The sequence below is a fragment of the Myotis lucifugus genome, unplaced genomic scaffold (assembly GCF_000147115.1).
Source record: "Myotis lucifugus unplaced genomic scaffold, Myoluc2.0 scaffold_611, whole genome shotgun sequence".
Taxonomy (NCBI): Eukaryota; Metazoa; Chordata; class Mammalia; order Chiroptera; family Vespertilionidae; genus Myotis; species Myotis lucifugus.
In genome coordinates this window covers 372,773-394,663 of record NW_005871659.1, presented here as the reverse complement: position 1 = coordinate 394,663, position 21,891 = coordinate 372,773, and the positions used below count along the sequence as shown (strand labels likewise).

General features: G+C 42.3%; 1 protein-coding gene across 1 annotated transcript in view; it reads left to right on the top strand.

Moving 5' to 3' along the window:
- Positions 1–20,359: 20,359 nt before the first annotated feature.
- Positions 20,360–21,891, top strand: part of EGF (epidermal growth factor) — an 82,986-nt gene continuing 81,454 nt past the window's right edge. Inside the window, exon 1 of the mRNA XM_014447088.2 lies at positions 20,360–20,837. Coding sequence (XP_014302574.1) covers positions 20,720–20,837 — 118 coding nt within the window. The 5' untranslated portion in view covers positions 20,360–20,719. The remainder of the gene's footprint in view (positions 20,838–21,891) is intronic.

The window sequence follows — 21,891 nt, the reverse complement described above, 5'->3', positions numbered from 1 at the left end:
GATTATGGCTACCAAAGGAGATTAAAAAACAACCACAACAAAACTTCTAGTTGAATAATTGAGAAATAATTCAAACGAAATGGGAGGCAGCTCAGGAAAGTTGAATGGCTGTCTAGTAATCTAAAATTTCATATGTATGTATAAAAGATACAAAGAAGGGAGAGTAACCAAGGATGAATGTAGAAATCTATTATAAAAGTGTCAAATTAAGCCTCTCAATAAATGGAGGATAAAGAAAACAATAAAGTTGACAAGGAACTGTAAGGCATGGTTTTTTTTTTAGTCAAAAAGAGGAAATAATAAGTGTACTGCTTAGAGATGATAACAGAAAGCATATTAGAGAAGTAGCAGAATCATTCAACTCCTATTTTTTTCCTTCTCTTTTCTAGATATGTTTTTAAGCTGAATATAGAAAAAATACTATGAAAAGTGGTAATTTTAAGTCCAAAATAGATGAGAGATTAGTAAACTAACACCAAGATGTTTAAAATGAGGCCAGATGAATTAGGTACCAGGGTGGTAACAGAATTTTCATCCATAATCTCAGAGCTACTCTTTAGTAGTCTTTGAAAAGTCATGGCAAATAGGAGAGATACCACAAGACCAGAGATGGGTAACTTTTATCTTATTTTTGAAGAAGGTAATAGAATGGATTCCGGAAATTATAGAGAACTTGATTGAAGTTTGTAGGTTTGACAACCTATTGTTAAAAGGCTGGTTTTTGAGCATGCAGAAATGAATGTGATGGTCATTATCAGCCAACAAATGACAACTAAGGAGAAACTTTGATAAACTAATATGGTTTATTTTTTTATGAGGTTACTAGGCAGATAGATTAAAGCACTGATTGAAAAACAAACGGTAGCTAGGAATTGTTATTTGTCCTGACTTGATGGAGTAATATGGGCTGCCTCCTCTTAATAATGTCTTGTAATGGCTTTAAAAAACATGAAAATGTGTCTAGTAGAATGTCTTTACCCTACTCTATTTAGCATTTTTATAAATGACTGGATGAACATGAAATTTCCAACTCTGTGGATGACATAAAAATGGTATCTTTATATCAGTGCTTCTCACGCTCTCCCCTGAACGATTCCTAATGGAAGGGGAAAGGGAATGTGCATCTGGAGAAGCCAGGGCAAGTGTCCTAAGTGGCTGCCAGAAGAGAGACATTTGTCCGTATTATTTTCTCTTAATTAAAAACCATGTGACAAAGAGCCTGAATAGACACTTCTCCAAAGAGGACATACAGATGGCCAATAGGCATGTGAAAAGATGATCAATATTGCTAATCATCAGATAAATGCAAATTAAAACCACATTGTGATATCACCTTACACCTATCTGAATGGATATTATCAATAAATCAACAAGCAACAAGTGTTGGCAAGGATGTGGAGAAAAGGGAACCCTCATGCACTGTTGGTGGAAATGCAGTCTGGTGCAGCCACTGTGGAAAACATATAGAGTTTCCTCAAAAAATTAAAAATGGAACCTGCTTTATGACCCAGCAATTCCACTTCTGGGAATATATCTGAAAAAAACCCAAATATTTGAAAGCAGACCGAATGTCCATCAGTAGATGAGTGGATAAAAAAGCTGCAGTGCTTTTATACAATGGAATACTATTCAGCCCTAAAAAAGAGAAACCATTTGTGACTGCATGAAGGACCTGGAGAGTATTATGTTAGGTGAAATGACCCAATCAGAGAAAGACAAATACCATATGATTTCCCTTTATATGTGGAATATAATGTACAAAATAAACAAAATAGAAACAGACTCATAAATACAGAGAACAGACTGACAGCTGTAATAGGGGAGCGGGGTTGGGGACCTGGCTGAAAAAGATGAAGGGATTAAGAAAAAACCCCTCAGACACAGACCAGTGTGGTGATCACCAGATGGAAAGAGGGGAGGTAGAAGAGGGTAAACGGGTAATAAAGGATGAGGAAAGGAGAGCCGACTTTGGGTGGTGAACAATACAGTATACAGATGATGTATTATAGAACTGTATACCTGAAACCTGTATAATTTTATCAACCAATGTCATTACAACAAATTCAACAAAAAATTTTAAAATATAAGTATGTCACTAAAGATAAAGAAAGGTTAGAAAATTACTACAGATTAAAGAAGACTAAAAACTAAATAATGGTTAAATGCAATGCTATCTATCCTTGATTAGATCTTGGAGACTGAAGAAAGAAAAAGTATAAAAGACATTATTGAGAGAATTGACAAAATTGGGATAAGGATGAGATAAGCATATCACTGTTTAATTTCTTGAATTTAGTAACTGTACTAAGTTTATGTAAGGAGATAAATTCAGCCCAGCTGGTGTGGCTCAGTGGTTGAGCATCCACCTATGAACCAGGAGGTAAATTCGATTCCCGGTCAGGGCACATGTCTGGGTTGCAGGCTCGATCCCCAGTGTGGGGCATGCAGGAGGCAGCCTATCAGTGAATCTCATTATTGATGTTTCTATCTCTCTCTCCCTCTCTCTTTCTCTCTGAAACCAATAAAAATATATTAAAAAAAGAAATCCAACAATTGTGTTCCTAGGAGTTGCACATGTAATACTGAGGAGTGAAGGGATGTGATATATATGATGTATTCAGAGTATACTTCAATAAATATTTGGAGAGAGCAAGAAACTGATAATGCAAATGTGGCAAAATGTTAACAACTGGCATCTGGATAAAGGTTATTTTGGAGTTCACTGGCCACAGTTTTTGTGGGTTTGATTTTGTTTCCAAGTGAAATAAACACAGGTTAGTAGATAAAAAATTAGAATGAAGGCACGAAATGGAAACCCTGCGAAAGCCCCATCTCTGAATTATAGCTAGAAATGTGTAATGAAACTGTTTTTGTTCATGTTGGCAGAGCTTATGATTATAATTATTTTTCATATGTTCAACATGCAGTGGACAGGACACCAGTTGAACATAAGTGATGAGATCAGGTTCCTCAGCTTGTGAAAATTAAAAAATTGGGAAGTAGTGAAAATTAAAAAGTTGAAAGTTGATATTAATGTAATTAAGGTGTATCTTGAGATAAAATTCAGTGGTGCATATATACTATTAGAATATGACTGCTAATTTAGGCAGGCATTTTTGGTATTTGTTTAAACATGATCTATCCCTTATGTCCAAACATACCATATATATAGCCAATGCCCAAACACAGCAGCTGATTCTCTTCTGGACAAATGGAGTAGTTTCCTTAGCCCAGGGAAATACTTACAAACTCAACATTCAGTACATTCTCTTTCCTTAGGCCTCCTTCCCCACCTCCCCACCCCACCACACCCCACCCCTGCAGCCTCCCCACACACTCCTGCTGATCCTGATATGCTTTTACCCTTAGCAGAATCTAATGTCACTTCAGCAATTTGCACATTTATAAAATTGGACACCTAGGGTTTTAATTTCAAAGCACTGACATTACTTAGGGGCTGTGTCCTAGCTTCTTGGCTTCTTCAAATATGCACGTGCATCTGTGCGTGTGTATTTATGGGCACGCACAGCAGTCTGCTCCTTGAAAAACTGGCCCTCTCGACTCTCTTGGGATTCCATAGCGTGCTTGAGGTATGGCTACAAGTTTATTGGCTGGGTCATGTTTTAGAAGGCCCAACTTCAGAAGAGGGGGACCATGTGTATCCATTTTTTATTTGATTTAAATTGATCACAATTGAAATAATTGTTTCATTCTCAAGGGGGGAGCATAATGTGTGTTGTTGTTTTTTTAATCTTGATATTTTCTTACAAGGAAGTCTTATGATGAGCTCTCTTGTTTGTTTGTTTTTTTCTTTCTATTTTTTCCCCCTCTCCCCTTCTTCTAAGGAAGAGGAGCTGCTTAGTGATTGGTGAAAGCCAGGCATTAAGTGGATCCTGGTCTCAGGCAGCGGCCTCACAAACCTGAAGTGTCCCCCTACCACCCCCACCGCCCACTGCTGCCTCCTGGATAGATTGGGACGAGATGTCTTCGGTGGTGTCCTGTCCTGAGTGCTGCACAAGTAAGCGGCGGGGGGGACAGGCCCCCTTGTCTGCTCTGTGGGTGCCTGGGAGGCTGCGAGGCAGCGCGTGGTCCTTCCTATGCTTAGTCTCTTTGTTGACCCATTTTTGTCTCAGTGGCTTCGAAGGCTTAAGCTTCATTTTGGCCTGATTTCAAACCATATTTGCTAATCCGCCTTCACAGGGCTTCCTTTGTGTGGAGATTCACTGCACCTCCAGCAGTGGGCTGTCCCTGTGATATCCGTGTAGGTTATCCGTGATTTGTGCTTATGGGCCGTTGGAGCAAAATCTGGAAGGGCAATAAAACATGGAGCAGAGGAGGGGTCCATTGCTGGTTAACTCCCACCTTCTACATTCTCCTAGAAGCACTGCATGCGGTGGCATCCCGCAAACCTTTATGGGGTGTCTACCGTGTGTAAAACACTTTGGAGTGGATGAAGTGCTCAAAGAGTTCACTGTCTAAAGTGGGTATAAGTGCCTGTGGGGGCGAGCGTGTATGCGTGTCTGTGCATGTGTGTTGTTTAAGTCTGCACCCAACTAATGACAATGCAGTGTGTTACGTGCTAGAAGGGATCTTAGCAAAGAGCAAGGAGAGCAGAGAGGAGCACTGGACCTCTCTGCTCCTTAGCTGGTGTCAGACCACCCCGTTCAGTAGGGCATCTGACAACTGTGCTCAGGAGCATGTTGTTGAAGTACCTGACAACACGTCAAGGGATTTGGGTCTCAGCCTGTTCTGCCGCTAACTAGCTGGGACACCCTTTTTTCTATGGGACTCATTCCCCCCCCTTTTTTTGGTAACAGAGGGTGTTGGAATCAGCTCTCCGTGGTTGCACATGGAAGGCTGTGATTTCTTCCCTCCAGTAGATGGACAGTGAACTGTAACTGGCGGTCCCTTGTGTTACCAGTCACAGCACATACTATCTTTGAACCAAAAGACACCTTAGAAGTCACTTGTACAACCCTTTTAATTTACAGAGAAGGAACCCAGCACCCAGAAGGACACATGTCTTACCCAAGGTCAGGGCCATTATTGGTACCCAGGTTTCCACACTTTTATGCAGGTGAATTGCTTGACGCCAGGTGTTGGGACCAGGACGATAGATTTTGGCTAAGAGCTGCTGGATTAAATGCCCAATAGGATTTGACACAACATAATTAGCATAAACCAAATGCAGGCAGTCCAAGGGGATCTCAGGTGAGATTCATTCCCTTGGGCAATCAACTGGACATTCTTGGCACCAAGTCGGAAATGTGATTGGGGAAATAGCTGTGAATACCATTCTTTCTGTGCCTCAGAAATGTCACCTTTCTCAGGAATGCAATTAACCAGGTGTTCAGAAACATTAAAGATGATGTGAAAAGACTGCTAGGGGCTGAACATTTTCCTTTATTTATTTCAAAACAAATAGCATGCAATTGTTATTATTTGAGCTTGGTGTTCTCTAACTCTCGACTTGTTTCTCGATTTTATCAGTAACTTGCAGGTGAAAGCTAAGCACAGGGTTAGGGAGTGTGAATTGCTCCAAGCTGTGTGGCATGCTGGAAAAAAATAGCAGCAGAGCCATCAAATGGAATTCTAGTTTAAAATGGATTAATTCTAGCAAAGAACAACCTGTTCGAATATTAAGCGAGTCCAGGCACCAAATTCATTCGTGTGCCCTCCGACTCTGTTCTCGGTTGGCCTCCTCCTCGTCCCCATCCAAGAGCAGCATGGACAGCTGTGGTAGTAAACAGGGTGTGACTCTGGCTACGGGGCTCAGATGCCACGCACTAGATTCTCTCTCTCATCGTGGCATTTGAGGTTGAGATTCACACGCTGGCTTTGCTCCTGGGCAGCTGGGAGGTTGTCTGGGGTCACAGGGCTTCTCGACTGGGTGCCTGGCTTCTCCTTCCCAGGGGTCTCATTTCCTTTCAGGGTAGACGTGATGCGTCTCCCTCCCCCCTGGGGATGTCTTAGAATTTTCCAAGTGACCAGGTGGAGTTTCCCCTTGGACTGATACTGCATTTTGGGGGTGACTTCTGTGGGGCAAAGTCCACCATCAGCTTCATGGAAGATTTTCCTGATATTCAGTGTTTGGAAACTATTTGCCTGTGGGTAGATTTTTGAGTCTCTATATTTGTGTATGTCTAAACACACACACACTCTCTCTCTCTCTATTTCTCACACACACACACACACACACACACACACACACACACACACATACTGTAAGATGTTTTCCTCTACTTCTTTTTACTTGTAACCTGCTAGTCATTCATTTCTTCACTCAACAAAGATACTAAGTGCCTGCTCTGTGCCAGGCACTATCTCTATATTGACAAGATGTGAGGTTGGTCACGTGACTTAGGAATCTGGTAGCAGCACTTTGGAGTAGCTCCCTCTGAGATAATTAACTTTAAATGAAAATAAGCCAGTAATCAAGCAGTCATAATTTTAGAGAGTCATGAAAGGAAATGAGAAATTTATAACATCCAGATACTATTCCCAGCATAAGCTTTCTTAGTTATGTGATCACGAGTTAATTAACGTAGCTGATTTTTCCTCGGAGGAGAGGAATTCTTTGGCTTACGAAGAAGAACCTGATTCCTTAGTGCTGCAAGAACACTCCAACTGCACCAACCCCTTCAGATAAATGCACCCTGTTATGAATATTTTTCAAATCCAGAAGACCCTATAACTTTTATACATGAATGATCATTGATAGATTAAAAATAATTTGATTCTATGCTTTTGGTATTCCTCTCAGTAAATGTAGGAGAGAAAAAAAATGTATGTTTTTCCCCATAGATGCAAAAATATTCAATTTGCAGCCCCAAGCCCTGCCTTTGTCTTTTAATCCCTAGGCCAGTATACTCCAGATTTGATTACCCTTCGGGGGCTATGTTTTCTACTCTAGGTTCTTACTTTTTCCTCAGAGAATGGTGAATCATGGGACCAACACTTCTCCATGAAGACTCAGATGTGGATCAAGATTATTATATATCTAATACTTGCTACACGTGAACATTTCACAGGGAAATTTGTTTTAAAAAGTCATAATCACATTACATTATTACTTTAACACTTATTTGAGGGAAAGAGAAGCATTTAACACTATAAAACAGACAAGCTTTATAGGAAGTACCATCTTAAAGAGACACAGTGGTGGGCCAACTCCAAACATTCTCAAAAGGAATTTTGAAGAAAATGTTTTAGTAAATCTGAACATATACATAAAAAAAATAGACTGAAGGGAAACTAGTTAAGTTATGTATAAAGTAGAGGCCCAGTGCATGAAAATTCGTGCACTCGGGGGAGCCCCTCAGCCCGGCCTGCGCCCTCTTGTAGTCCAGGAGCCCTCAGGGGATGTCCGACTGCTGTGGAGGCGGGAGAGGCTCCCACCACCGCTGCTGCGCTTGCCAGCCCTGAGCCTGGCTTCTGGTTGAGCAGCACTCCCCTGTGGAGCACACTGACCACCAGGGGGCAGCTCCTGCATTGCCCCCCTGGTGGTCAGTGTGTGTCATAGCTCCTGTTGTTCTGTCGTTTGGTCGATTTGCATATTAGCCTTTTATTATAGAGGATATAAAATTATCATATAAAACAGTACTGACTAAGCACATGTTTTCACCCACACATGCCTATTTTTAATAATTATTTCAAGTAAACATCTACTTTCTTAGTAATTGTCAGAAAAAAAACACACCTGTTCTGTTGAGACTTTGTGCTTCTCTTCCTGTGCTGGATATATGTGATATGTTGGATGGAAATTAATTTGCTAACAGTGGGTAAGACAGAGATTTGAAATTCTAAACCAGTAGCCTTTGGAGAATCATTTTGTCTTTATTTATTTATTTACTCATTCATTCATTTATTTATTGTTAATCCTCACCAGAGGATTTTTTTCCCATTGATTTTTAAAGAGAATGGGAGGGAGGGAGGGAGGAAAGGAGGGAGATAGAGAGAGGGAGAGAGAGAGAGAGAGAGAGAGAGAGAGAGAGAGAGAGAGAGAGACATCAACCTGCGCTGGGGATGGAACCGAACCTGCAACCTACGTGCATACCCTTGTCCGGGAATCAAACCCATGACCCTTTGGTGTATGGGCAAATGCTTCAACCACTGAGCAACATCAGCCAGGGCTTGTCTCAACTTTTAAACAGAGTGTATGTTTTGGACTCCCCAGTGTTCTACATCAGCCAGGGCTTGTCTCAACTTTTAAACAGAGTGTATGTTTTGGACTCCCCAGTGTTCTTGATATGAACTACTGGACTAGGATATAGAGCCCTTATCTATGAGGTCTTGAATTTCAAGTGGAATTTTGAGTCGTGTAAGTGTGGCTCTGCAGCAGGCAGGCAAACATTCTAAAGGAATTACATTCTGGAAGTAATTTTCCTTTAATGAATGAGGTGAGTGCGATCAGAGGCACAGACCAGAGGGCAGGGTTTTCAGGTTATAAGAGAACTGAACATCATGCTCTTCCTCAGAAGGCTGGTGGATATCTTACTAAGTTTTCTATAAAATTACAACTTTAAACAATAAAATATTATATTAACAAGGAAGTAAAACCCATAATCTCACTGTCTATTAAAAGAAACTATTTTCAATGTTCTGGGTTTATCTGTTACACAAAATAATAAATATAACTACAGGATAGATAAGAGTTTGTATTTTTCTATTAATATTGTGATAAACACTTCCTTTTAATGATTATATTATATTCTCATAATTTCTTAACTTTCTGTCGCTGGATATAAAAAATGTTTTTAATTTTTGCTACCAGGAATAACATCACAATACCTATTTGTATGATTATATCTTCTTTTTTTAGTGGAGAGATTATTCCTTTAGGGAGAAAGTGCCAGGAGTGAGATTACATGGTCAACGCCTATGAATATTTTTATGCCTCTGAAATGTGTTGCCAAATTGCTTGCTAAAAGGGTTGTATCAAATACAAGTTGGCTCTTAATTAAAGGTCAGATTTATTTTGATACAAGATCAACATATGTGTTACATTAAACTAACCAGTTATCAACTGGTAAGAAATAAAACCTATCACTTTTTAACATATAAAATAAGAATATAATCCAGGAATAGTGCCCTAGTCTGTCATACTGTGAATGGGCCAGGCAATCACAAATCTCACTTCTGTTCATTTTGGTTATAATTGCAAAGTAGATTCCTTCTTCTGGAAGCTACATTTTGGACAAGTTATGGTCTAGGACGCAGATATGAAAATTTCAATTCTCCTTTTTGTCCCAGTCCACATGGAAGGATTGAGGCCATAATGTATATATATAATTTGTGCACCGGTGGGGTCCTTCGGCCTGGCCTGTGGGGATCAGTGGACCTCTGCACCGCCGCAGCCTGGCCTTACCTGCCAGCGTGTTGGGCTCCAGCCCGCTGTCCTAGTGGAACCTGCAAAGCATGAAGTAGTGTGCAAAGCAGCAGGCAGCCTGGGAGGAGCCTGAGCCCCTGCTGGGCACCATGCCACTCCCACTCATCCAGCCCCCTGCACCTGCCATCACCATGACCATCACCACTCGGGCGCACAGGGGGAGTGTCCCTAGGAGAGGCTCACACTGTGGCAGCTGCACTCGCCAGCTGTCAGCCCGACTCTGGCGCCCGTCTGTCAGCTGAGCTGTGCTCCCACTGTGGGAGCACACTGACCACCAGGGGGCAGCTTCTGCGTTGAGCGTCTGCCCCCTGGTGGTCAGTGTGTCATGGCTGGTTGTCGGGTCACTTAGGCTTTAATATATAGAGATATACGCTATATATATAAAAGCCTAATATGCTAAGTGCCGGGTCGTTCGGTTGGCCGTTCAACCAATCAAAGCATAATATGCTAATGATATGCTAATTCCACCCAACTGCTCACTATGACGTGTACTGACCACCAGGGGGCAGACGCTCTGATCGGTAGGTTAGCTTACTGCTGGGGTCCATCCGATTGGGACTGAGTGAGATGGGCTGGACATACCCTGGAACCCTCCCGCAGTCCCTCCCCAGCTGGCTAACCTCCACATCCCTCCCTGGCCCAAATAGTGTAGCAGTGGGGTCCCTTGGCCTGGCCTGTGCCCTCTCGCAATCCGGGACCCCTCAGGGGATATCAGAGAGCTGGTTTCGGCCCAACCAGAAGCTGGACTCACAGCTGGTGAGCACAGCGGCGGTGGTGGGCGCCTCTCCCGCCTCTGCAGCAGCGCTAAGGATGTCCGACTGATGGCTTAGGCCTGCTCCCCATGGGCATCCCCTGAGGGGTCCTGGACTGCGAGAGGGCACAGGCCGGAGTGAGGGATCCCGCTCCCCTCATGCACTGGGCCTCTAGTTATAATGTAAGCTAACATAATATATATGCACACATGGTGAGTTTGATATGATTTTATAATCTCCTTTGTTTGAGGGGATTAAAAATGAAGATTACAGCTGGTTTCCAAACTCCCTGGAAACAATGTAGTTTTCCTTTGGATAAATAAGGCAGTCAGATTCTGATGTACAGTTTTAAAATACTGCACACACAAGGTTTCTTCTGAAAAATGTCAGAGTTGCGTAATTTTGTTATTCTTGGTTTAGCAGTTACATTTCATGAAAGGACTAAAGTGAATACATGAATGTGCCCAGGGAAACTGTCCATGACATAGATTTAATTCAGCTGAGCTATCACAGGATCTGAGAGTCAGTGTTCTAAAAATTGTTCCAGGATGTCTTAGTCTCAGCAAAAGTGACTGAATCCCTTCCTCTCTTCTTTCTATCTTTAAAGTCTTTGTGTAGAATTTGGAATAACACCATTTACTAGTTATTCCACAAACAGAACACTCACCTGCATTCATTTGGGGGTTGTTTTCATGTACTCAACTTCCCTGTTTTGAGTACTGACTTAAGCTTCCTTGATGATCAGGACACCTATTTTTCTAAAGTAATGGCTGCCTCTTCTTATCATCTCCAGGCACAGCTTTATAGATCATTAAAAAGACTACTTCACTTCTCAAATGACACAAATTATAGCATTCACCAGCAGCCAGAGAGACCTGACCAGGTGGAATTTTAAATGTGGGGAGATACCAAAGAAGTTGGCAAAAGAGAACAGGAGGAAGGATATGATAAACCACATTTTCCTGTTGGTGCCCTGGTCTCCAGGGCCAGCGGGTGGAAATAGGCGCTCCCCTTGGCATTATTAGTGAAATAAAAGGAGCTCCAGAGAGCAGTGGTTCAGGCACGTGCTCTAGAGTCAGAAAGATGTGGAGTGTGTGACCATCTCCATCACTTAACAGCTCTGAGACTCTGGGCAAGATCATTAACTTCTCCAACCTTAGGTTTACTTTCCATAAAGTGGAGCTCATGCCTACTTTTCATAGGAGCTAGAGAAAGCTTTTCTTTCCACCATATAGTGGCTCCTGACTGATAGCATGACTTTGTATTATCTTGCCATTTTACCTCTGGCATTGTGGACTAAATGAAAAAAAAAATCCTTATATCATGAAATGCTTAGCAAGTTCATAGGATGCAAAGTCAAAAGGTAAAACTTAATTTTATTTCTACACAAGAGCAACAAACAACTAGAAAATAAAATCGAAGAACTATTTATTTATAAGAGCATTTAAAAACAAAATACAAATAAATGTAACAAAAGATGTGTAGACCTGTACACTGAAAAGTTAAAAATGTTGATGAGATAAATTAAAGGAGACCTGCAAATATGAAAATATATTTTATGTTTATAGATTAGGAGACTTGTTATTGTTAAGATGTCAGTTCTTCCCAAATTGAACTATATGTTTAGTGAATATATATGTGAAGAAAAATAAACTGCAACTCCAATCTCACATAATATATAAACATTAATTAAGATGAATCACATAAAAGCTAAAACTCTAAAATTACCTTAAAAATGGAGAAAGATATTGAGAGATTAGAGTAGGCAACAATTTATTAGATTACACAAAATGTAACCATAAAGAAAAACATTGATAAGTTGGATTTCATCAAAATTATAATCTGCTCATCAAAAGACTCTCTTAAGAAAATGAATAGACAAGCCAAGGATTGGGAGAAAATATTTTTAATACATAGATCTGACATACATATTTACATATTTTTAATACACCAATCTGGATTTATATCTAGAACATATATAAAAGACTTCTACAAATCAATAAAAAAATATGAAACCCAATAAATAAATGGGCAAAAGATTTGAATTGACCTCTCATAAAAGAAGATAAGTGACTGACCAGTTAACACACGAAAAGTTGGTCAAATACCATTATTCATCAGGGAAAGGCAAATTAAAATTGCAATGTGGTATTAAGACACACCTACTAAAATGTTTAACATTAAAAGTACTGACAATACCTGTCCTAGCTGATGTGACTCAGTTGGGTTGGGCGTTGTCCGGTGCACCTGGGGGTTGCGGGTTGGATTCCCGGTTTGTTCTGTGCACCTGGGGGTTGCGGGTTGGATTCCCAGTCAGGGCACATGTCCAGGGTTTCGGCTCACATTGATGTTTCTCTCTCTCTCTCTATCTCTCTCTCTCCCTCCCTCCCTCCCTCCCTCCCTCCCTCCCTCCCTCCCTCCCTCTCCCTTCCTCTTTCTCTAATAATAAATAATAAAATACAAATTTAAAAAAGGCTGACAATACCAAATGTGGGTGAGGATGTGGAACAATTGGAACTCACATGCATTGCTGGTGAGTACAAAATGGAGCAGACACTTGGGGAAAATGTTTTGAGCTTTTTATGAAGTTAAACCTATACCTACCCAATGAGCCAGCAAGTAGGCGTTAACTGAAGAGAAATGAAAACATTCATGGAATCAAACCTGGAAGCAATACAAATGTCCATCAACAGAAGAAGGGATAAACAAATTATGATATAATCAGAAAAAAGAATACTTCTCAACAATAAGTAAGAATGAGGTAATGATACAGACAATATAGATGACTATCAAAAACATTATGTTGAACAAAAGTCAGATACGAAAGTGAACCTATTGTATAATTGCATTTATATAAAGTTCAAGAAGAAACAAAACTAACCTATGATGATAGAAATCAAAGCAATGGTTGCCCATGGACGTGGATGGGATTGACTGGGGGAGAAAGCACAAGGGAAATTTCAGTGGTAATGGAAGCATTTTATGTCTTGGTTGAGGTATCGGTTTAATGTGTATATGCATTTACCAAAACTCATCAGATTTTACACTTCATATCCGGTCCCTTTATATAAATTTTACTTTAATAAGCACAAATGAATGCATCTGAGTTTGAAGTCAGGCTGGGAAAACTAAATGAAAGCAGCTTCATTTATTTTATTTCTCTAGTATTTGAAATTCAAAAAATATATTATTGACTCAAATATTTTCTCTCCACCATCTGTTTATACATCTTTGCAGTTTCAAGTGGTAGACCAGGATTATTTTTACTCAAATAATTTCAGTCCTTGAAATTTAAAAAAGGGGAAATGATACTATTTCACAGTTCTATAAACATAATAAGAGCAAAGGAAGAGCAGCAAACTATGGTTTGTGTTTTCACTAATTTCCCGAAAGTAGTTTTAATTATGTGAAGTTTATAGCACCTCTAGTACTCGTGTCACGCCTTCAAATGCTCTATACTTAATGGAATTATGTTTCTTATAGACTCAGCAGAATCGAAGGTCAGGGGGAAGGTTGGATTGCGGATGACAGGAAAGCAAGAGTTCTTCCCCTAAACCTTGACAATTTTAGAAGTTAAAATACCTGAGTGAACGATGAATGAGGCATTTTTGGAGAACCACCCATTGACCTGTGATCTAGACCCCTGCAATCTGAGGCCCTTTACCCCCTTCCTCTCTCTTTAAAATGTACATTCCACCCACCATTTCCACACTAAAAGCTTTGCAAGGACACAGCCTTGAGAAAGTAATGTGTTGTTGAGACCATCTGGACAGTAAAAGCGACTGAACCCCGTTAACGCCTCTATATAAACTTTTGTTAATTCTCAGCAGAGGATTTTTTTCCATTGATTTTTACAGAGAGTGGAAGGAAGGGAGAGAGAGAAACATCAATGCGAGAGAGACACATGGATTGGTTACCTCCTGCAGGAGCCCCGAATGTGGCCGGGGATGGGAACTGGAACCCAGGTATGCACCCTTGACCAGGAATTGAACCTGCAACCCTTCTGTGCATGGGCCAATGCTGTATTCACTGAGCAACACCGGCCAAGGCTATATAAACCTTTAAGATTCTAGTGGGTGGGTGCAAAGATCAACTCTTGTTTCAATGCCCTACCCTCCTACATAAGGTGCTTTGATTATTTAGCCTGCCAGCTACCCAGCTTGTCCTAAAATGTGTCTAGAAACCAGGTATTCTATGATAAAATTGTTGTGTAGTGCATGCTTTGTGTGGAATTAAGAGGACAACCCATATTCAGTGATTAACACTGGTCAAAAAAATGCAAGCTACTAGCCATTGTTTGAACAAGATTATGGCTTTTTCTCTCTTGTGGCCTTTAAACTTCTGTTGCCCTAAAATTTCATTTTATTGGGAACCCATTTTTTACCTGGTCTTTCTTGACAGTTTTTTTTTCTACTTTAAACGGTTACTAAAGAAAATTCCATATTTCATGAGTAAAAAGTAAAAAAACAAAAATCAAACTGCCACCTACCAATCTGGTCTGCCTCTTTCTTTGGTCTCTTTGGACAAAGTATGGGGCAGTTTCAGATGTCAGCTGCTGGGAACTCCCAAGATTGCAAACCAACAGGAGTGCTGAGATTATGGAGATAAATGCAATGTAGTCTAAAATGAGCCTTAAAAAAATTTTTAGAGTCAGTTGATGCTTTAAAGAAATATAAATTATATGTTATAAATTATGTCTCCTTTTTATATATCCAGTTTCTGAAGGCTTGTTTCTTCCTCTTGGTCAGAGAAAATTTTCTAGGTCCTGGAGTGGGCTGAGCTGAAAAATGGAGCACGGGAGATTCTTCTTTTATGTCGTGTTTACCAAGTGCTTTTAAACATCTTGTTTCATTTGGTAGAAGCTTGGCATCACTTAATCTGTGCATTACTTAATTGGATAACGACTCTCCTTTAAAAAAAAAGTAATAGACTATTTTTTTGTAAAAGCAGTTTTAGGTTTACAGAAAAATTTTGCAAAAAGTACAAAGTCCTCAAATATTGCTTCTGTCCTCCTCGCCCCAACGCGCCCTAGTATCAACACCTTGCTGTAGTGTAGTGCATTTGTTACAACTGATAAGCCAATATTAATGCATTACTATTTTCAAGTCCATATTTACCTTAGGATTCACTCGTTGTACATTCTGTGGGTTTGATAAACTTAACATGGCACATGTCCACTTGTATATGTCACACAGGATAGTTTCACTGCCCAAAACCTCCTTTGTGCTCTGCCTGTTCATCTCTTCCACCTCAACCCCTGACAAGTACGGATCTTTCCACTGTGTCCATAGTTTTGTCTTTTGTAGAATGTCAATGGTTGTCATCACACAATAAGTAGCCTTTCAAATTGGTTGTTTTTCACTTGGTAATATGCATTTATGATTCTTTCATGTCTTTAGTGTCTTGCTGGTTCATTTAATTTCATTCCTGAATGATATGCCATTGTATAAATGTACCAAAATTTGCTTACCCTTTCACCTGTTGAAGGACATCTTGGCTGCATCCAGTTTTTGCAATTAAGGATAAAGCTGCTATAAATATTCGTGTGCAGGTTTTCCGTGGACATAAGTTTTCAACTCATTTGAGCAAATACCAAGGGGGGAAAAACAGTCCTTCTTTTTCAATAAAACTTTTACATCTGGCATTCCTATCTTTTTCTTTTTCTTTTTCTTTCCTTTTTTTTTTACTTTTGGTATTCCTATCTTGATAAATTATAATTTCCCCTCTGTAGCTGATTCCTATGCCCTCCCAATTTCTTTCCCTTAGCATCGTTGCAGTTTCTGCCACATGTGAATCACAGAAATGCCAGACACATGTGAACAACTTTATCTCTAGAAAACAAAAAAATGTTTTAAAATCTTATAGGGACTGTCCTGGCACACTTGATATTCATAGACACATGTGTACCGTTTCTGCCAGTGGATGTTAATGCTAATAGTTATTCCTACCAAAATGTACTGCCTTGTCACTTCTGGTTTCTGTAGTCATAGCCACATGCATAGTATAAGTTCTGCTTTAAAAAAAGTCTATTTATTCTGAACAAAAACACTGTCTAACAATGAAAGAATAATGACTTCAAATTCCATATTCTCCATAAATATGTTTGATATTGGGAACTTTTCTTAGCCTTCCTGATCTTCAGTGGCCTGTGAAATAAGCAACAATACCCACCTTTCACAGTGGTGCTGAGGATTGGAAGTAACGTGAATAAAGCCTGGCACATTGGGGGCAATCTGTGAATGGTGTGGTGGTCGTGATGTTTGTACAGCAAGCATATAACCTAGGAGAACAGGGTGCTTTGTGTTTCAATGGGGAAATTTTATCTGAATAATAAGAATGATGATCAGGAGGCCTTCCAATAGCCTCCTTTCTATTGATGTCCACTCACACTTAAGAGCATCCAGAGCTGTCTAACTCTCTTCCTGACCTGCCAGAAGGATTTCCCCCCACTCAGCTGTGCCCCTCAGGATCTAATAAATAAGCATCTCATTTCTTTGTCCATTCCTGTTCCACATCCTATTGTCAGCATGGCCTTCCTACTTCTCCATGCTGATGTGAGGTGTCCTAATTTATATTAATAAAAGAGTAATATGCTAATTAGATCAGGAGACCTTCCGGAGACCTTCTGGACAAACTGCCCCCAAACAACCCTCAGCCCCTCGCCCAGGCCGGCCACACCCCCCAGCAGGGACCCTCACCCGATGGGGGCATGGCCAGCCTGCAAACGGCCCTCAGCCCCTCACCCAGGCTGGCCATACCCCCTAGCAAGGAACCCCACCCCAATGGGGGCGTGGCCAGCCTGCAAACCACCCCAGGCCCCTTGCCTAGGCCGGCCTCGCTCTGATCCCGGACCCCCTTCAAGGCAGACCACCTGTGCACCAGGCCTCTATCTATAGTAATAAAAGGGTAAAATGCTAATTAGACTGAGAGACCTTCTGGAAGTCTTTCTGGACAAAGCCATGGTGGCGGGGCCAAGGCAGAGGTGGTTAGGGGCGATCAGGCCAGGAGGGGAAGGCAGTTGGGGGTGACCAGGCTGGCAGGAGGGGCAGTTGGGGGTGAGCAGGCCAGCAGCGGGGCAGTTGGGGGCGAGCAGGCCGGTGAGGGGACAGTTGGGGGCGAGTGTTTAGGAGCCAGCAGTCCTGGAATGCGAGAGGGATGTCCGACTGCCAGTTTAGGCCCGATCCCTGTGGTGCATGAATTACATGTGCTGGGCCACTAGTTACTACATGAAGCTCTAACTGCATGCTCTAGTCCGGGGAGTTTGTTGCAATCCCCCCTTCTTTCTTGACAACCCCAGAATACTTAGTGCCTGGCCATTCATTAGCTGATACTCATAAACTCTTTGCTGTTGTTGTTAGTTCGTTTTTCAAGCTCTTGAACTTAGGGGACTATGACTTCTATTTCTTGTACTCCATACAGTGTCCTATCACATAGAGCTGTTTAAAGGATCAGTTAGTTAATTTGATTCAATCCCAGAAACTAAAAGGTATTTGGCAGCTCAAACCAGTAAAGCATTTTTTAAAAAATTTTTCTTTTATTGATTTCAGAGAGGGAGAGCAAGATAGAAACATCAATGATGAGAGAGAATCATTGTTTGGCTGCCCCCTGCATGTCCCACACTGGGGATCAAGCCCACAACCCAGGCATGTGCCCTAACCAGGAATCGAACTGTGACCTCCTGGCTCATAGGTCGATGCTCAAACACTGAGCAACACTGGCTAGGCGAAACTCATAAAGCTTTAATAGATTTCTGAGCAACCTTAAAATAAGAAGGATGTTAGTTTGCCCAGGACAGATTCAGCTTTACCTGGAAGTAAGAGTATATGGACTTAGTAGATATCTCTGGAAGTCCTTTCTAAATGTGGCTGTATCCTGTGATTTGCTGGGTGGGCAATGCTGAATTGTCTGTGCGTTAGTTGGGACTGATCTTCATCTCAGTCACCAGTCTCAGCTTCTACCACAGCCATGTTGAGTCCATCACGCCTTTAAGGGGCATGTGTGACGCCATTGGCCCAGGTGACATGTAATTAGGAAAGCGTGTCTTTTTACAACCCAAAGTAATGGGAGACATTCCAGATCCAAATACAGTTGTGGATTATTTCATATTTGTGTTCCTGACATTCTCCTCTTTTGTCTCCACCAAAAAGCTTGATGCTTGGTTGCCCTCTAAGTCACATCTGTTGCTGTCGCCTGTGACACTGGCAATGCATTTTGCTAAAAGGTCAGTAACTTGGTGCAGGTTATTTGTAGGACACCCATTCTGAGTCTTGAGTCTGAGTCCAGGAAGCAGTGGAATATTCCATGTGTCCCCCCCACCTGACTTCTGCTGCCCCCGGGGTCTGTTTCTCCTGTTAGGGCTCGGGAGCTGCCTGGCAGAGGCCGGCTGAGATGGGAGGAATCCTGCCTTTAGCTGTTTCAGTAAAGTGACCCCAGTATTTGAGGAATGATGAGGACGGAATTAAACATGAGTAAAAGGCTTGGAGTGGTTCCCGTTTTCCTCCATAGCGGGTGTCCACTGGTGTGACTGTTATTTTTGTGACTATCGCTTTATCTACACTCTGGCCAGCTTTTGGAGCACTAACTCTGGGCAACTTAAATGAAAGATTGTTTTCCAGGATGCAGTAAACTGGCAGAAGTTTCCATTGCTCATCAAATCGGATGCAAATGGTTTGCCTGAGCTAGATATTTGGGTGTGCTTTTGAAATACATGCTGTTGCCCTGCCGTTGAGGCTTGTGCGGAGCCAGCACAGCCAAGGGTTCGGTGAGCCTGAGGGGGGGTCGGGGGGGGGGGGCGCGAAGGATTAAAGAAAAGATAGACAAAGAGAATAAGCTGGGTCTAGGTGGATCTCCTGTGCCTGGCTGAGGCCATAGAGAGAGATCCAGATGGAAAGCTGAGCCTTTATTTTATAGCCGTAGGTAAGCAAGGTAGTGGTCACCATAGTTACAATGTTCTTGTGAGTTTCACTTATTTTGGCAGCCCATTAGCTACCCAGATAGGATCTAGGGAGAGTCATAAGATCAAGCCTAATTATGCTAAGAGGGCTGTGCCCTCTAAGCTGGGACTTGTTTGTGGCTTTGCCAACAGGTCAGTACGAGGCTTAACCCTATAGCCGCTCCCTACAGTAGCTCAGTGGTTGAGCATTGACTTATGAACCAGGAGGTCACGGTTCAATTCCCCGCCAGGGCACATGCCTGGGTTGTGGGCTCGATCCTCAATATCAGTCCTGCAGGAGGCAGCCGATCAACGATTCTGTCTCATCGTTGATGTTTCTCTCTCTCTCTGCCTCCCTGAAATCAATAAAAGTATTTTAAAAAGAAAGAAAGAAGTGCTGTTGCTCCAAGTAGAAGGTGGTCAAGAAGGGAGTGAGTGGAGACTTCGGGCTCTTACCCTCTATCGCTATGTGAGAAGGCAGCCCCCGCCGTTTGGGAGGAACAGCAGTCAGCGCTGCTTCCGAGCTTTTGCACAATTCGCTCATTTTTTTCCAACGCGGCTCTGTAATAACAGCCCACTCCTTCCCCTGCACTCCTGGCCCCGCGCGGCATTTGTTATGCTCCTGCTGAAAGGAAAGGTGCCTGTGCGCACTGTCTCTCTTCATTTGGCTCCCGGGATTTCCCTTTGATTTGGAAAGAATGATCTTTCAAATTCCGCTATAAAATATACGGGAGAGCGAAAAAAGATGAGGCTCCAGGAAAGAGCACCGGTGTTGACATTTTGTTCAAAGAATGAGCTGAAGGTCACTTTGCGTTCGCGGTGCCCGAGTGAACGATCGAGTGCCGTGAGACTGAATTATCAGCGGTGTTGCTCACTGCTGATTTATACGGCGTGGCTTAGCTTTGTCTTCATCCTTCAAGATAGGAAAACATAGCTAAGAGTCGGCAGGTACCTCCGAGCCCGGCAGCAGCCCCGCCGCTCCCTAATTGCTCTCCCTGCTTCTGCCCAGAATATTTATGGTGAGTAGCCAGTTATCTCTTCTTTGGCAGCCGGCCCTGCTTTCCTGTCGTGTGGAATTGCCTGCATTCGCATTTGCAAACAGAGGCTCACTCAAGTGTCACTAAAGGAAGAGGAGGTGGAGCCAAAAGGGCTTTAAAAAGGAAAGAGGAGTCATTCTACTTCTCAACAAGAGACACTGTACTTGGGGAGGAATCCGATCTCCATATTTCTTCTTTCAGCTTCATCAAGGGTCGTGGTTGGAACCTTCCATCAGTTCTTTTCTTTTTTCTCTCTCTCTCTCTCTCTAGCCCCTGCCCGTTGCTCTCTCTGCCTGTCACAGTCAAGTCAGCTGCAGGCCTCCACAGTGTGGCTGGGACATTGTGAAATGTGTCAGAAGGGTGTCAGGTATTTCTTGCTGGCTTCCCAAAAACGGAGATAAAGAAGTCTTTCCCGGGGTGCCCCTTTCAGGCTGCTTTTGGGCACTGTCTTGAGTTGAAGCAGAAGGAGGTGAAGGGCGACAGCACAAGAGCCCGGAGAAGATGCCCCGAGGCTGCCGGCCGGCCGGCGGGTGAGCACTCCAGGGGCAGAAGCACCTGCCTCGCTATGCTCAGCCAAAGTCAAGTTCGTCTCTATTGACAGTTCAAGCCCATGAAGACCATGCTCTTCCTTGTCAGTCTGTTGCCGGTAGTTTTTAGTCTCCCAGCGCTCCGTCCCTGGAACTGTCCTGAAGGCTCCCCCTCGGGCAATGGGAACGCCACGTGTGCGGGTAAGTAATTCCACTCAAAGGGATTCGCTTCTTCCTGGGAACTGCCCTCAGCTACCCGTTCATTTCGTCTTGTAAAGTGGGGCTTTTTTTTTCTTTCCTGATTTGTCTTTGCGTGTGTACATTTGTTAATTTTTGTTTTTTAACGCTTGCATCGTCTCTTACTGGCTGTTAGAGCTAATCTGCTACCGGCTATACAAACTCCTGGTTCTCAAACTGTTCTTCCATGTGTGTCATTGTAAACTAGCTGAACATTTCTTTTCACGTCTTTATTCTGACACGAAGAATAACTAAACACTGAGTTGATCAGCTTTTTATTGGAAACTGGGGGAAAAGACAGCACTTTTTTGAAATTGACTCTAAGGGATAAGAAATTCTCTAATAACTTTGTGTACGAACTCAGAAGTTGCTTAAAAACCAGTGGGAAAAAAAATGGATGAGGATTGGGAACAAACGTGGTTCTATTATGAAAGCCAAGCTAAGTTTCATCTTACACCTCCTCCCTCCCCTCCCTCCCCACTCCTTCCGTTTCTGAATCTCTGACTGGCTCCAGGTTTTTAGTAACAGGTGCACTGTAACTCTGTGAACTGCTAAGAAATGACAATATGCCGCATACCCCTCCCATAATAAATGGGTTTTTAATCTAAGAGAAGTGGGGTTTTACTGAATGCAAAATAGCAATCCTGCTTAAGGACATTGCCTGAAAAAATCTCTCTCTCTCTCTCTCTCTCTCTCTCTCTCTCTCTCTCTCTCTCCCTCCTTCCCTCCCTCCCTCCCTCCATTTTATTTTGCTCTTGGTTGGGTCTCCAACCTGCTGTTCAAACAAGGCAGCCACTTCCATCCATTATAGAACATGAACTACCCTGACGTTCCTTTCTTGTCATTTTGCCGTTTAGAGAAGGGATCTAGCTCTCAAAAAGAGATAAACTGAGGAAAACATAGTACAGTTTCCAGGAGCGAGGTCTCTGGGAGACAGCACGGAGCAGTGGGAATTGAGAGCACAGTGCGAGCCAATGCTGCCGCTGGCTGGGCTCCTGCCTGGCTGCCTCATGAAGGA